The 15,126-nt window shown below is 38.5% G+C and overlaps 1 protein-coding gene across 6 annotated transcripts in view; it reads right to left on the reverse strand.

Annotated features, from left to right (window-relative positions):
- Positions 1 to 15,126, reverse strand: part of Il1r1 (interleukin 1 receptor type 1) — a 78,200-nt gene that overhangs the window by 7,747 nt on the left and 55,327 nt on the right. For all 6 annotated transcript variants that reach the window (XM_090336305.1, XM_090336304.1, XM_090336306.1 and 3 more), the window contains 5 exons: positions 6,758 to 6,992; positions 6,464 to 6,653; positions 5,254 to 5,422; positions 2,989 to 3,054; positions 644 to 764 (listed from right to left, as the gene is read on the reverse strand). In XM_090336305.1, coding sequence (XP_090192431.1) covers positions 644 to 764; positions 2,989 to 3,054; positions 5,254 to 5,422; positions 6,464 to 6,653; positions 6,758 to 6,992 — 781 coding nt within the window. The remainder of the gene's footprint in view (positions 1 to 643; positions 765 to 2,988; positions 3,055 to 5,253; positions 5,423 to 6,463; positions 6,654 to 6,757; positions 6,993 to 15,126) is intronic.

Below are 15,126 nucleotides of genomic sequence, written 5' to 3' on the forward strand. Positions count from 1 at the left end.
TAGCAAAACACAAAAATGAGCACTGATGACTCACATCTGTAATACTAGCTATTCAGAAGGCTGAGAACTGAGAACTGCAGTTGAAAGCCTGCCCATCTGGAAAGTCCCCGAGACTCATCTCCAATGAACTAAAACATAGTGAGAATGGTAGAGCACTAGCTTTGAGTAGCAAAGCTCAGGAACAGCACCCAAGCCCAAAGTTCAAATCCCAGGGTCACATTCACCACCACCACCACCAACAACAAAATCAGCAACAAAAGATGAGGGATAATGAACTCCCAAGTAGCCTCAATGTTAAATTAAAGGTTATTATATAAAGGGTCTAAAAATGTGGCATGAAGGCCAGGTGCCGATGGCTCACACCTGCAATCCTCACTACTCAGCAGGCTAAGATCTGAGGATTGCAGTTCAAAGCCAGCCTGGGCACAAAAGTCCGTGAGACTCTTATCTCCAACTGACTACCAGAAAATTGGAAGAGGCACTGTTTGAGAAAACTCAAAGTGGTAGAGCACTAGCCTTGAGCTGAAGAGCTCAGAAACAGTACCTAGGCCCAGAGTTCAAGCCCCGCAACCAACCAAAACACAACAACAAAAAGAATAGAAAGTGGCACAAACGTAATATCCACATTGCTGGGTGTACTCACAATTGATAGTATTCCTCCAGGACTGGGTTCTCAGTGGCAACGATCTCTGTCCCGTTCCACTTCCAGTTGACGAGGTCACTGGATTTACCAGTGACATTACAGATTAATAGTAGCTGGGATCCTGCAAAGCAGTGCACTTGTAATCAAAGGAAGAATTCATATTTTTTTTAGTCAGATCTATCTGTATTAACAAATGGCTACTGGATATAATTTTAAATTATAGGGGAAAAAAACAGAAGAGAAAAAAAATTGTCCTTAATATCATCCTCCTCAGATAGACACAGGGTAACTTTATCTGTGTCCTTCCTTCTCTTCTCCATATACATGGATGAAACTTTGTAAGGGGATCTCATTACCTACTTTCTAATTGGCTGTGAACTGGGAATTTCAGCTTTTATGGTCCAAAAACTGGTTCATGACTGCTACTGCCTGGGATTCCTTAACATAGATATACTCTAATTGAGATTTTTCCTGTTGTTAAACCTTATCTGGTTTTTAATTTCATCATTATTTATCATTTTTATTCATCATTATTATGATGAATATTCCCGTGTTTATACAGCAAGACTTAGCTGTAGTATATCTATGTCTTGAACTATTACTTTAAATTTAAGCCAGGAAGAACTCACTTATAGGAGATCCATGAACACAATAAAATAAATTAAATTTTTCACCAGTAGTTTTTTTTTTCTTTTTGCCCTAGAGCTTGAACTCGGCCTGAGCACTGCCCTTGGGCTTTCTCAAGGATAGAGCTCTACCACTTGAGCCACAGTACTTCTGGCTTTCCAAGTATGTGGTACCAAGGAATTGAATCCAGGTCTTCATGCATGCTAGGCAAGCACTCTATGACTAGGATACACTCCCGGCCCTCACCAATATTTTAAAAATATTGGTATGTGTGGTGTCATTGTTGTTTTGTTGTGCTGGGGATTGAACGCAGGGCTTTGCAGCATAAAAGCAGTAATTCTCTTCCACTGAGTTATACTCCCCACACACCCACATTTCTGAACTCATAGTACATTACATATTTTTACAAGCTTAGTATTCACTGGCTTTTCTTTTAAGAACTGCTCTTAAAGCACCTACTCCATGATCTAACCCATTCTCAGAGTAGCCTTCCCAATAAGTAGGGACTTCTTAGTCACAGGAAAATGAGCTCTACATTACATATGAAAGATATCCCCCAAAGCTCTCAAGTAAGCTTCCTTCAGTTTACTTTTGTTTATGAAAAGTCTTTGATGTGGATCTATAAGATATAGATATCTATACTTATCTATAGATGCATCTATATGTATAGCTTTCTTCAAAATTTATACATTTAAAACTATTTCCCACTGTATATTAATTTTTTTCTAATGGACCTCTCTACCACCAAATCCATTATCCATATACAATTTCTTTTAGCTTGATTTTTTTATTGCCATATGTTTTGATTGTTTTTCTTTTTTTTTTAAATTTTGGACTTTGTTGATTTGACTATGTGTACTCGGGTTAAGCATACCATATTCTCTCATTCTTCTTCCTTCTCTCTCTTTCTGTTCTTTTTTCCTCTCCCCCTCCTCCAGTGTCCTACTTTTCTCCTCCCCTCTTGATGTTTTTGAGACCGCGTCTGGCTTTGAACTTGTGATCACTCTGCCTCAGCTTTTGGAGTACTGGGTGAGCAAGGGTCCCTATCTCTCCAGGCCTCCTCTAAGTGAATGGAACTGCAGGCTCCCTGGTAACCAGTAGCATACTCGCCAGGGTAATAAAATGGATGACTCTTTATTTTTGAAATAACATTTTTTCACTAACTTGGAAATATATGTGTGCTAGATTAACTATCATTTGGATCTGTAGTCTTACCCTTCTTCTGAATAGCTTAAAACTCTCTGATGATAAGAAATGCTGATAAGTTACATTCTTAGTCCTCTGTATTTTGATCTTGGCCTTTGGTTGGTGTTTTTTTCTATGTAGTAAATAATCCTCAACAAAGTAGGAGGGGCAAATTAGATATGGCTACATTTTTGCCATGAGAGGCAACACATTAAAAACAAAAAAGGGAGGAGGGAGGGAGGAGGGAAGGGGAGAAAGGAAGGGAGAGAGGAAGAGGGAAGAAGAAAGGGAGGAAAGAAAGAAGGATATGGGCTAAGTCTACGACTCAAGTGATAAGAGAGCTTATCCGTCATGCAGAAGGCCCTTCTTCCCTCTGGCCCCACAGCGGGGAGAAGTTAAGATATACTCAGTGTCACACTCCCTCTCTATACTGGTTTATTCAGTGAACGCTTTAATGATGTATGTTAAATGTATTGTCTTCACCTTAAGTTCTAAATAAGGCTTTCACTGTTTCCTACTTGGAAGTCACTTACCCAAGTCCACCTCCTTTGTCTCATTCACTGGACTCACAATCACAGGTCTATGGGGCTTGATTTCATCTGAAAGAAGAACATGCCCAGGCGTCTCAGATTCTTACAGGTCAGCATCATATTTGCACATATGCTCCATGACAGTTGGCCTGAGGGTCCCTGGAGCACTTAAAGGACACAGAGCAGGAGAGGGGAGGGAAGAAGAGAAGGAAAGAGGCCACACACACACACACACACACACACACACACACAGGCCACCTCCTCCTCCACCACCTCCACCACTACCACCACCACCAGGACCCCAGGGTTTTGAAAAGGACATCACTCATGGCAAATTAAGAGAAGCAGTAACTATGGAAAATCACTTCTTTGGCCAGACAAACTAATTATGTTTAGTAGCTTTGGATTCTTAGACACAAAAGAGAACATATATGGTTATTGATGAGTGCCAAGCAATCTGGCATAATTTATTAAAATAAGCAGAAAACTATCAAGGGCTTCACAAATGAATCTGATGCATCTTTAGAATACTGGCTCCAAAGTTTAGAGTGAGTCAGTATTCCTCTGTGGCCAATAGGAAATTGACAATCAATGAACTTGAAAGTACTACTAGTATTAAATAATTATTATTAAATAAATAACTTCTTAGTTATTATTAATAATATTCTTAAATAATTATTAATTAAACAGTGTAAAGTCAGAATGCTTCCATTGTTTATTGATCTATATCTAAAAGAATTCCTCACACATAATACATACTCAATAAATACTTTTTGAGTTCAAGAAAGAGCAAACCAATCATTAAGTATCCCTGGGCTGAGTCTGGAGTAAAATAAATCACCCTCTGAACCTTGAGTAAAATGTATTATTTCTACAAGTGAGATTGACAGAGAATACTTATACCACATTCATGTGGAATTCCCCAGTGCCTACCTCTCCCTCGAGTCCTAACTATTGCTTTATTTGTTGTATCTTAAGAAACGAAATCATAATAATAACTGCAGATATACAATAATCAGAGGCAGGTTGCTGAAAAATCCCAGAATAAGGCTGTAAAATTAAGACCTCGGAAAATTAAGAGTCACTGATCTTTATGGGACCAATGGAAGAAATGAACTCTGAAAAAATAATTATAGAATTGGACAAGAGAACTCTATGTGGGATTATTGTGTTCTCAGTTGGCCTGGGATGGTTGCAATTTTTATAGTAATTTTCCTTAGACAACCCTTTAACGTGTAAAATTATTCTGGCCAGATAAACTCACTTAAACTCTTCTTGCTGAAGACCAGGATTGAACATTCTGCTCCAGTTCTACCTAGGTAATTTGTGGAAGTACATTTTGCCTCATTTTCTTAAGAACCGGTTTTAAATATGAGACATGGTTACACAGAATTAAGAAAAATGAACAGCTCCTTTCTAAATACCGATTGGCTGCACACCTGCTTTGTGCCAAGCACTACTCTGTGTTAGGCACACGTCCACAAGGTGTGCCAACGGATCCTCACCTTCCTAACAACTTCAGGAGGTGAAACCATCTGATCAAGAGGGAAACAGGCTTAGAGAGATTACGTAGTTGAGTTAGCAGGAGCTGAAGTCTGGGATCCAAATCTGTGCCACAGCCTACTGTCTTCCATCCCGTTTATAGCAAAGATTCTTCTTCTTCCTCTTCCTCTTCTTCTTTTGCCAGTCCTGGGGCTGGGCACTGTCCTTGGACACTTTTGTTCAAGGCTAGCACACTGCCACAGCTTTTTCTGAGTATGTGGTACTGAAGAATTGAATCTAGGGCTTCATGTATGCTAGGCTACAATGGCGGCCTAAAGATTCTTCTTTTTACCCTCCATTTCCCATATTGAGAATTGAACTAAAAGTCTCAAGGATTCTATGCAAATGTTCCAGATGTAAACTATACCTCCAACCCAATGTTAAAAGTTCTTGATGACAGACCTTAGAAGCCCCATGGATCTCAGAACATTCTCCTATACCAGCCACAAGAGCCCCAGAGCTCTCTGGCAGAATCATGTTAGCATATCTAAGAAGAAGGCTATTACAGCAGTTGGAAAATATAGCACACGAATTTCAGTTTAAGTGGCATTACATTTCGAGTGGGAGTGAAATATATTTACATAGTATTCAGTAACAAAAATAATTAGAACCAAGGGGCCCTTTGTGGAGTCACTGGGCCTCTCCCAGGATTGTGAATGCAATATTAGAATCATGGTCTTTGGGCAGTCCTAGATCTTAACTCCTAGAGTTAGGGCTATGACTCACCTAAAGTAAGAAATTGAATTACTCGGGAAATATTGTATTGCTTTCCCAAATATGTGTAGGATATAAGACAAGTATATTTCCCTCTATGCTTCTCAGAGACATTCCTCACAATGAGTTGGTTTTTGACTACAGAGAATGGCATATTGTCGAGAAGTAGAGATTTGCAGTCCTAAATAAAAAGAAAGAAAAGAAATATTGAATATTGATCATTTCTCCCTATTTACTCATAAAAAGAACCCCATTCTCCTCATTAATTAATTAATACAAAAATAATTGAATGGTTGGTGGCTTGGGTTAGGCTTTAATGTCGGAATTCTTTTTTGAAAAAGCAAGCGTTAATTATATTCCTTTTGTTGTTGTTGTTGTTTTGGTCGGCCATGGGGCTTGATCTCTACATCTGGGTGCTGTCCCTGAGCTCTTCAGCTCAAGGCTGCTGCCCTACCCCTTGAGCCCCAGTGCCACTTCCGGTTTTCTAGTGGTTATTTGGAGATAAGTGTCTCAAAGACTTCCTGCCTAGGTTGGCTTTGAACTGATCCTCAGATAGCCTCCTGAGTAGCTAGGATTACAGCCATGAGCCACCACACCCAGCTATTTATATTCTTTACTACTAAGATTTGTATGTTCAGAGCCTTATACTATAAAGGAAAATGAAGACACATTTATCTTGCAAGAAAACATGTCCAATGCAACTGCTAAAGCTGTAGTTTGTCCATAGCATATTGCCTTTCTGTGCTAATTTTATTTCTTTTGTATTTCCTAGCTCATAAAAGATGGTCCTCTAAGTTCCACTGACTCAAGAGAAACATGTGTTCCACGAGATGCTAATCACAGATGTCTTCAGAAACTATCAGTTTCTTTGTAGAGCACTTGCTTTTGACAAAACACAAATTACATACTTATGTATGTTGTAATACATAGTTATCTATCAAAGATCTGAAAACTTTATCAGTCTTCTCCTTAAACATGCTTTATTTCTACTATTACCTTTCTCATCTAAGTCAAATACAAATACTATTAAGGTCTCGGCTAAGCTCCAAATTAAATGAATGCAATATTATAAGGCAATATTACAATGCTCTATTCCATTTCCCCCTCAAGAAGAAACTATTTTGATGGAAAAGCACACTTTTGCAGATTTATTTGCCTATCCAATCCAAAAAATTATTGCATTTGCTAGAAAACTCAAATGCCATTTTAATCATAAAATTACCTTATACCACTGGACTTGAGGTAACTCTTTATTTTCATCTTTAAAATACTCCAAACGAGGGCACACAAGTTTTCCATCTCCTGCAATGTGCAGTCTCTGTATAAATATAAGTTGTGTGTTATAGCACAAGTCAGGCTCATTCTCCAAAATATTGGTAGTTACTTTAATTCTGAGGCAGTAAGTTGAATTCCTAAAATGAAGAAAATATGAGAATTAAGCAATATTTAAAAAGATTGTTCTTTCACTACTGTAGAAACTTCAAACACATTGGTTATGTATAAATCCCTTCCTTACCTTACTACACAATAGTAATGTCCGGAGTCCTCTACTCTTGCAGGAACGAACCAAAGTTTATCTTTCTGCTGGTGAATCCTGGCATCTTGTTCTGTAGATATGGGTGTCGTACTATCATTTTTATACCAGATTATGGTACCCTTGTTTTCATTTGAGCTAAGAGGACAGGCATAGACATCGATTTCATTTGCAGATGCAAGGAAAATGATACTGTCTTCACGTTCTTGACATTTATCTTTTAAAGAGAGAAAAGGGGAATACTTCTGATGAAAAAACCTTCCCAGCACTTCCTAATGTAGTCCCTATTTATAAACATGTTAGTGACTAAATAAGTACACCAATTCATAAAAGCTTGTGATTAAGAGCATCATCTTGGAAGTCTAGAAAATTGGGTTTCAGTAACAGATGTGTTACTAATTACCGGTGTGCTATGCACAATTTCTCTAGTTTCTTAACGTTCATTACTTCTCATTTGTCTGAAAAATACTGACAATACAGGAAGGGAGACAGCCAATCAGTAAAGAATGGCACAGTGAAGTCAGGATCTCCTCATACAAACATCTAAAAATGAACAAAGCACACGGGACAATGCTGCTCAACACAATACACATGAAGACACAAAAGGACAGAAATCTCACAACAATAGGAAATGAAAGATGAGAGACTGATGAGAGCCCAAAATTACTTTCCACATCCCTGCCAGGCTAAAAACCAAAGAGACAAAACACTAAAGAAAGCCAGTATCTATGGGTTGAGAGATAGAGTCAGAAATCTGTATAACTGAAGATTTGCTTGGCAAATGCTGTAATAAATAGCCCTGCTTATAGAGCAATAGGGTTCACAGAACCCCAGGTGGTCTCGATTGAGTTTCTAGCTAATTAAAATCTGTAGCAGAACATTAGCAAATTATCCCAGACTAGAATGAGGATTGCCAAAGAGTGCTGAGGAGTAAAGCCTGGAGTAAACACAGCACTGGGAATCATTGCTCATCCCCAAAGCTGGAAGCCTTCACATAGAGTGCCCTAACTAGTGTACACTCATTTAGTTAGGGAGAAATTCATCAGAGATTCTGCCCATTTCTGAGTCTATAAAAGAATAGAATCAATTCCAAGTAACACCATTCTGTCAGAACAAGATCAAGAACATGTGTTAAGAATAAAAAAAATATTATTTTCTACACCCAATGATTTGTGCCTATAATTTTTGCTACTTAAGAGGTTCAAATGGGGGGCCGGGAGTTTGGCCTAGTGGGAGAGTGCTTGCCTAGCATGCACGAAGACCCAGGTTCGATTCCTCAGTAGCACATACATACCAAAAAGCCGGAAGTGGTGCTGAGGCTCAAGTGGTAGAGTGCTAACCTTGAGAAAGTCCAAGAACAGTGCTCAAGCCCTGAGCCCAAGCCCAGGGCTGGCAAAAAAAAAAAGAGGTTCAAATGGGGCTGGGAGTGTGGCTTAGTGGTAGAGTGCTTGCCTAGCATGCACAATGCTCTGGGTTCAGTTCCTCAATAGCACAGAAAAAAGCTGGATGTATTACTGTGGTGCAAGTGGTAGAGCACTAGCCTGGAGAAAGGTCAAAGACAGTGCTCAGGACCTGAGTTCAAGCACCAGGACTGGCAAAAACAAAGTCTCAGATGGAGAGGTTCAAGGCTAGCCCTGGCAAAAAGTTTAAGGGAACTCATCTCAAGCAGATCATCACAGTCAACTTGGGAGGTTTACAGGAGAATTATAATCTAAATTGATTTTACAAAAAGTAAGGCTATGTGCAAAACAAAATAAAGTGCAAAAAATGAATGGAAGTATGCCTCAATGTAGAGTACCACCTAGAAAGCATGAGAGCCCGAGTTCAAACCCTACTACCACCAAAATAATAATAAGTCAGCATTTAATATGGAAAACTCTACCATGCCTAGAATCCGAAAAAGATCATTAGTCATGGGCAAAGTGGTGATATAAACCAGTAATGGAAAAGAAAAACAGCAGAAACTGATCCTGAAAAAGAGGTACAGTTAATAGAGGAGAAAGATAATACTGTTACTACTGTATTCCAGTTATTCATATGCCAGGTGAAAGATAAAACAGGCTGAATAGCAACATAAAAAGTTTCCTTTTAAATTTCTAGTAATCAGATTGCCAGGTGCTGCTGGCTCATGCCTGTAATCCTAGGATTATACAATCTGAGGATTAAGGTTCAAAGCCCATCCAGGCAAGAAAGCCTGTGAGACTCTTACCTCCAGTTTTTTTGTTTTGTTTTGTTTTTAAAGGCAGACGTGGAGTTGCAGGTAGCACAGGGATAGTTCCCAGATCCTGAGTTCAAGCCCCAGCATGACACAAAAAAGCAAAAACAAAACATGCCACTTTACCAGTTTTCATTATATGATAGAAAAATGAACACATACCCTAGAGGCATCAAAGTGCAATATGAGTTCCTATAGAAATAATAAAATCAGGAAAAATGGAAGAAATGTGGATGGAAAACTTCAAAATGGGTGACATGATAGTCTTAAGTCCCAAAAGACACAACGAATCCCTGTATGTACTGACCCAGAAACCCACAAGAATACAAATCACATAGAAAAGAGCAAGATTTTATATCCAAAATGGACAGGCTGATCTGCGGGAAAGAGAGGAGCGAAGGGCTTCTCAGGCAGGGAAGCAGTTATGGGGTGAGGGAGTGGGGTCCAGAGAAGGGGTTGGGAACAGGAAATCGTTGTGATTACAGCCAGGCAATGGAGATATCAGCCAGGCAGGGCCAAATATCCTGTAGATGGCTTATCACCGGGAAAACATCCTATAAGTGGCACACGGCTGAGACAACACATTTTACAGCTAGCCCATAGTCAGGGAAACAATATATATTGGGGCACACAGTTAAATCTGGGCACCTTGTGCCTGGACACTAGAAACAGGGTATGCCTGGGAATGAGCACCTGGACCAAAGCTACAGCATGAGGCTGCAGGTATGTGCCGCTACTGGTGGGAATGGGCGACTTGGCCAGATCTGACTTGTGGATGGCCTAGGATGAAGGCTGTCAACCTGAAATGTGGCAAATACGCCTACAACCCCACGTAAAGGAAGCATGAAAGCAATTATGCAAAACATTCCATAATCAAATTGTTAAAACTAAAAAAAAAATCTTTTAAGCTGCCAAAGAAAAACAGACACAATTTTTACAACAAAGATAAACACTATGCAGCCTGCTTTCCATAAACAACATGTCAGAGTGAGAAGTAAAGAAAACAAACAAAATTACAAGCTAGAATTCTGCATACATAGAAAAATGCTTGACAAGGTGAAGGGAAATGTGTTTTGCTGATTTATAATGGCTATAGGAAGTAATCTCATCACCAGTAGAATTATATTCCTAGAAAAATATGTAGAAAAAAAGAAAGAAGAAAAAGATTGCTAGATAAAAGTCAGTCTGGGGGCTGGGAGTTTGGCCTAGTGGTAGAGTGCTTGCCTAGCATGCATGAAGACCTGGGTTCAATTCCTCAGTACCACATACATAGAAAAAAGCCAGAAGTGGTGCTGAGGCTCAAGTGGTATAGCTCTAGCCTTGAGAAAGTCCAAGGACAGTGCTCAGGCCCTGAGCTCAAGCCCAGGACTGGCAAAAAAAAAAAAAAAAGTCAGTCTAGGCTGGGTGGGGTGGCTCATGCCTGAGATGTGAGGCTGAGATCTGAGGATCAAGGTTCAAAGCCAGCCCAGGCACAAAGGATCTGAGACTCTTATTTCCAATTAACCTCTAGAAAACGGGAAGTGGGGCTTGGCTAGAGGGTAGGGTGGTAGCCTTGAGCTGAAGAGCTCAGAGACAGTGCCCAGGCCCAGAGTTCAAGCCCCATGACCCACAAAAAGTCTACATCCATGAATGAGTAAAACTAAAATTGTTGACTACACAGGTAACTATTTTTCTTATATAAGCCTCTTTAAAAGAAACTAAATTTTTAAAGTAATCCTGCTGTTCAAAGTAATAGGTTTACACCAGAGAAAGACTGAAGAAATAGAAATACATTATGACCTAGGATCCACTGGCTCATGTCTGTAATCATAACTATTCAGGAGGCTGAGATGTGAGAATCCTGCTTCAAAGCCAGCCTGGTCAGGAAAGTCCATGAAACTCATCTCTAATAAACTATTCAGAAAAAGACAGAAGTAATTCTGTAGCTCAAGTGGTAAAGCACTAGCCTTGAGTAAAAAGGAGTTCAGAGACAGTATCTAGGCCCAGAGTTCAAGCCCTAGGACTGGCAAAAAAAAAAAAAAAAAAAAAAAAGAAAGAAAAAGAAAAAGGAAAGGAAAGGAAAAAGGAAGGAGAAAACAAACCAACACAACAAGGTTCAAGAAAGGAGACATGGATACATATTATATTAGATATTTTATATCCTAGGAAAAGCTCCATAGTGTCCCAGAAAATAAAACAATGATAACTTAAAGATGCTTATTAATGTCCAAGAGAATTAATGTTAAAATACACAGAACAGTAATCGTGATTTGCTAAGCTAACTTTGATGGCAACATAAATCATTAAAATTTTCAATCTAAAGGCAGGCAAAAAAGTGTGGGGTACAAATAGCACTGATATCCATCAGTAAACAAAATAAAACAACCAATTCCTAGAATTGAACCCAAATATATTAATCATCACACTACAGTGTAAATAGTCTAACCACCACAACTAAAAGGAAGAAATGATCAGATTGCTTAAAAAGCCAACTCCATAGCATCTAACACACATACACACATATACACTTACTTACTCAGAGTTATAAACTGAAAAAAAAGGTATACCATGCTAACATGAATCCAAAGAAAACCTAATTAGCTAGATACCTGTGTTATAATCTGTACATTAATTAAAATATCATGTTATATACCATAAACATAGGCAATTTTTATTACCTATACTTAATAAAAATAAATAAGGTTGAATGCTGGTGACTCACACCTGTAATTCTAGCTACCCCGAGTACTGAGCTGAGGATCATGATTTGAAGCCAGCTCAGATAATTAAGTCTGTGAGACTCTTATCTTCAATTAATCATGGAAATGCTGGAAGTGGAGCTTTGGCACAAGTAGTAGAGTACTAGCCTTTAGCAAAAAAGCTAAAGGATAGTGCCCAGGCACCAAGTTCCATCTCCATTACCAGTACAAAAACAAACAAACTAGCAAACAAATAAATAAATAGCTCGAGTAACTTATTATTATATTAAAGAGTATTATAAGAGAGCAAATGATGGGTGCTGGTGGCTCACACCTGTAATCCTAGCTACCCAAGAGGTTGAGACCTGACGATCAGTTCAAAGCCAGCCCAGGCAGAAAGTCTATGAGATTCTTATCTCCAATGAACCACTAAAAAACTGGAAGTGGTACTGTGGCTCAAGGGACAGGGCAGTAGCTTTGAGCTAAAGAGCTCAGGAATAGCACCCAGGCCCAGAGTTTAAGCCCCACAATCAACCAAAGTGGGGGTGGGGAAGAGAGCAAATGTCATTTCATAATGATGAAGTCATTCATCAATAAGGATATAATATCACTGATGATACTTCTATTGACAATGGTTCAAAATACATGAGACAAAAACTGCAAGTAGTAGAGAAAAGTGCAATTTCCATCAAATATTTCCATACCCACTTACAAGGATTCATAGAACAGTAGATAATCAATGCTATGAAGAAATATAGAACAATAAAATCCATTGACATTTCCAATCCATTGACATTACCATTCCATTGGACTGGAAAACATGCCTACATGTGTAAAAACGTCACAGCGAGTACCCCATACTACTAGTCTATGCTAATTTTTAACATTTTTACATAGAAATATAATGATAAAGGAGACTTGAGAAAGAGCAGTCAGCCAATTTGTTGGAATTGATATTGAGAGAAAAATTCTACCCAACAATAGTAGAATATACATTTTAAGAAGCCTTTAAAGGAGGTAAGGAGGTAAAGCTGTGGCTCAGGGGATACAACACCAGCCTTGAGTGAACAAGCTAAGGGACAATGCCCAGGCCATGCATTCAAACCTCAGTATTCTACTGATACACACACACACACACACACACACACACACACACACACACGCACTGATACCAATGGTAATAGCAACAACTACAACAATAATAATAATATAAAGAACCCCTTAAATTGTACTGTAATATTTATATTCTTTTCTATAATCCAGGATTCAATAAATTTAAAGTGATTCAAATAGACATTAGAAATCTATAACAAGATATTTGAGAATCCTAGTGTTTTTGAAAACTACACATTTCTAAATAAACCTTAAGCCAAATAAGAATCTAAAAGTTTCTACTATCTGAATGTGGTAAAGAGAACACATATCAAATGGTTTTGAAAATACATATCAAAACGTGGCATTCCATGAAAGTGGTGCTTTCAGAGGAAGTGAAAGCATCAAATGCTTATAAATGGAAAAGAAAACATCTCAAATTGATAACTTCAGATTTTCCATTAGGAAACTAGGAAAGGTAGAAAAAATTAAGGGAAACAGTAGGCAGGCTTTTTTTTTTTTCCTGCCTGGGTCTTAATTTATACAGACCCATCTGAATGAATCCAATAGCCTTGAAGACTCAATTTAATTTAAACCTTCTCACAAAGTCCCATTTCTAACCACTTAGTAGCTCCCAGAAATTACACTTATAGAATGGTGGTCTTATTGACCTGATTTGGTACTTCACAGGAAAAGCCCTATGCCAGGTTGTCGGTAGAAGAAACTTAGTGCCAACATGTGTGTATTATAACAACCCCCTGAAACCAAAAGACCAGTGGGATCTGAAAATCACTGATACATTCCTGCAGGAAGACTACACATAAATACAGAGATGTTCTCATGCTCTGACAAGAGCAGAAAAGGCACCAGTTTCTCACATCTGAACAAGGGTGAGGTCACACACAAGCAGGAAATGAAGTCTAAGGGAGAATTACAGTCTAACTGTTGAAGGTGCAAACACAAATAGGTGGCCGTCAGCAAATGGTACAAAACACATTCAGTGAGAAATTTAAGGAAACCTTGAGCTGATCATTAGTTGACCACTAAATTAATAAAGCAATCACTAATTCCAGAGTACAGGAAATACTAGTTGATTCATCCAAAAACTGTATTAAACAAATGAAAAACAACAGCAGCTAAACAATTTAGATATCAGCAATGGCAACTAAAATGCTTACAAAACAACAAAATACAAAACATGGAAAGTATGTTGTATACACAGGAGGAAAAGAGACCGCCAGAAGAAATAGTTTAAGAGGAATTCCAGATGCTAGATTTTCTAGATAAAGATTAAAATAGCTATAAATATTCCCAAGCTACTGAAAAACTATTTGTAAAAAATTAAAACAATAACACCTTTATTTAAATTGCTTAAAACTAGTCAAAGTAACCATCAATATATAAGCAAATGTGATAAACTCATAAAATTTATTACTGTGAAGTATCAAAATAGTCATGTATTATCATGTAAAATGACATGAATAAATCACAACATAAACAAAGTGAAAGAAATCAGACCTCTCCCCCTCATATTATAGAATGATTTAAAATTCTAGAGGACACCAATTACAGTCTGGAAGGAAATTTAGTGATTGCCTAGGGACAACGGGATAAGGAGAGATGGAGAAGAGGGATGATTAAGGGTTTGAAAGAAGCAGGCACTGCAGCTGCCATGTATAACCAATCCTAACTATTCAGGAGGCTAAGATTTGAGGCTCTAGGTTTGAAACCATCCAGAACAGATAAATCCAAGAGACTTATAAATTAACCAGCAGAAGCCAGAAGTGGCTCAAATGATAGAGTTCCTACCTTGAGTGGAATAGCCAAACATGAGAACCAGGTGCCAGGTTCATTTCATGCCCCAGCATTTGGGATAGATTTATTATCTTGATTATGATTTTGATTTTAGGACTGTAGATTCATGTGTCTATTGTCAACTGAATAGTTGACAATCTGTGGTTATCCCTCAAAGCCATTGCCAATAGGACTGAAATAGAATTGGCCAGGAACGTGGAATGGTAGCTGCTCAGAATGAAGACTTTTAATTATTCAATTACTAGCAATACTACCAATAACAACAGCAGAGATAAAGGAATAGCTTTTCAGTCTCCAACTGGACATATTCTTCCAGTTATCTAAGCTTACTTCACTCTACCAAAATATCTTTTTTTTTTGTTGGGCATGGGACTTGAACTCAGGGCCTGGGTACTGTCCCTGGGCTCTTTAGCTCAAGGCAACCTCCCTATTCCTTGAGCCACAGCACCACTTTTGATTCTCTAGTGATTAGTTGTAGGTAACATTCACTGGGCTGGCTGTGAACCACGATCAACAGATCTCAGGCTCCTGAGTAGCTAGGATTACAAGTG

Source organism: Megascapheus bottae, chromosome 7 (assembly GCF_031878675.1).
Source record: "Megascapheus bottae isolate mThoBot1 chromosome 7, mThoBot2.hap1, whole genome shotgun sequence".
Lineage (NCBI taxonomy): Eukaryota > Metazoa > Chordata > Mammalia > Rodentia > Geomyidae > Megascapheus > Megascapheus bottae.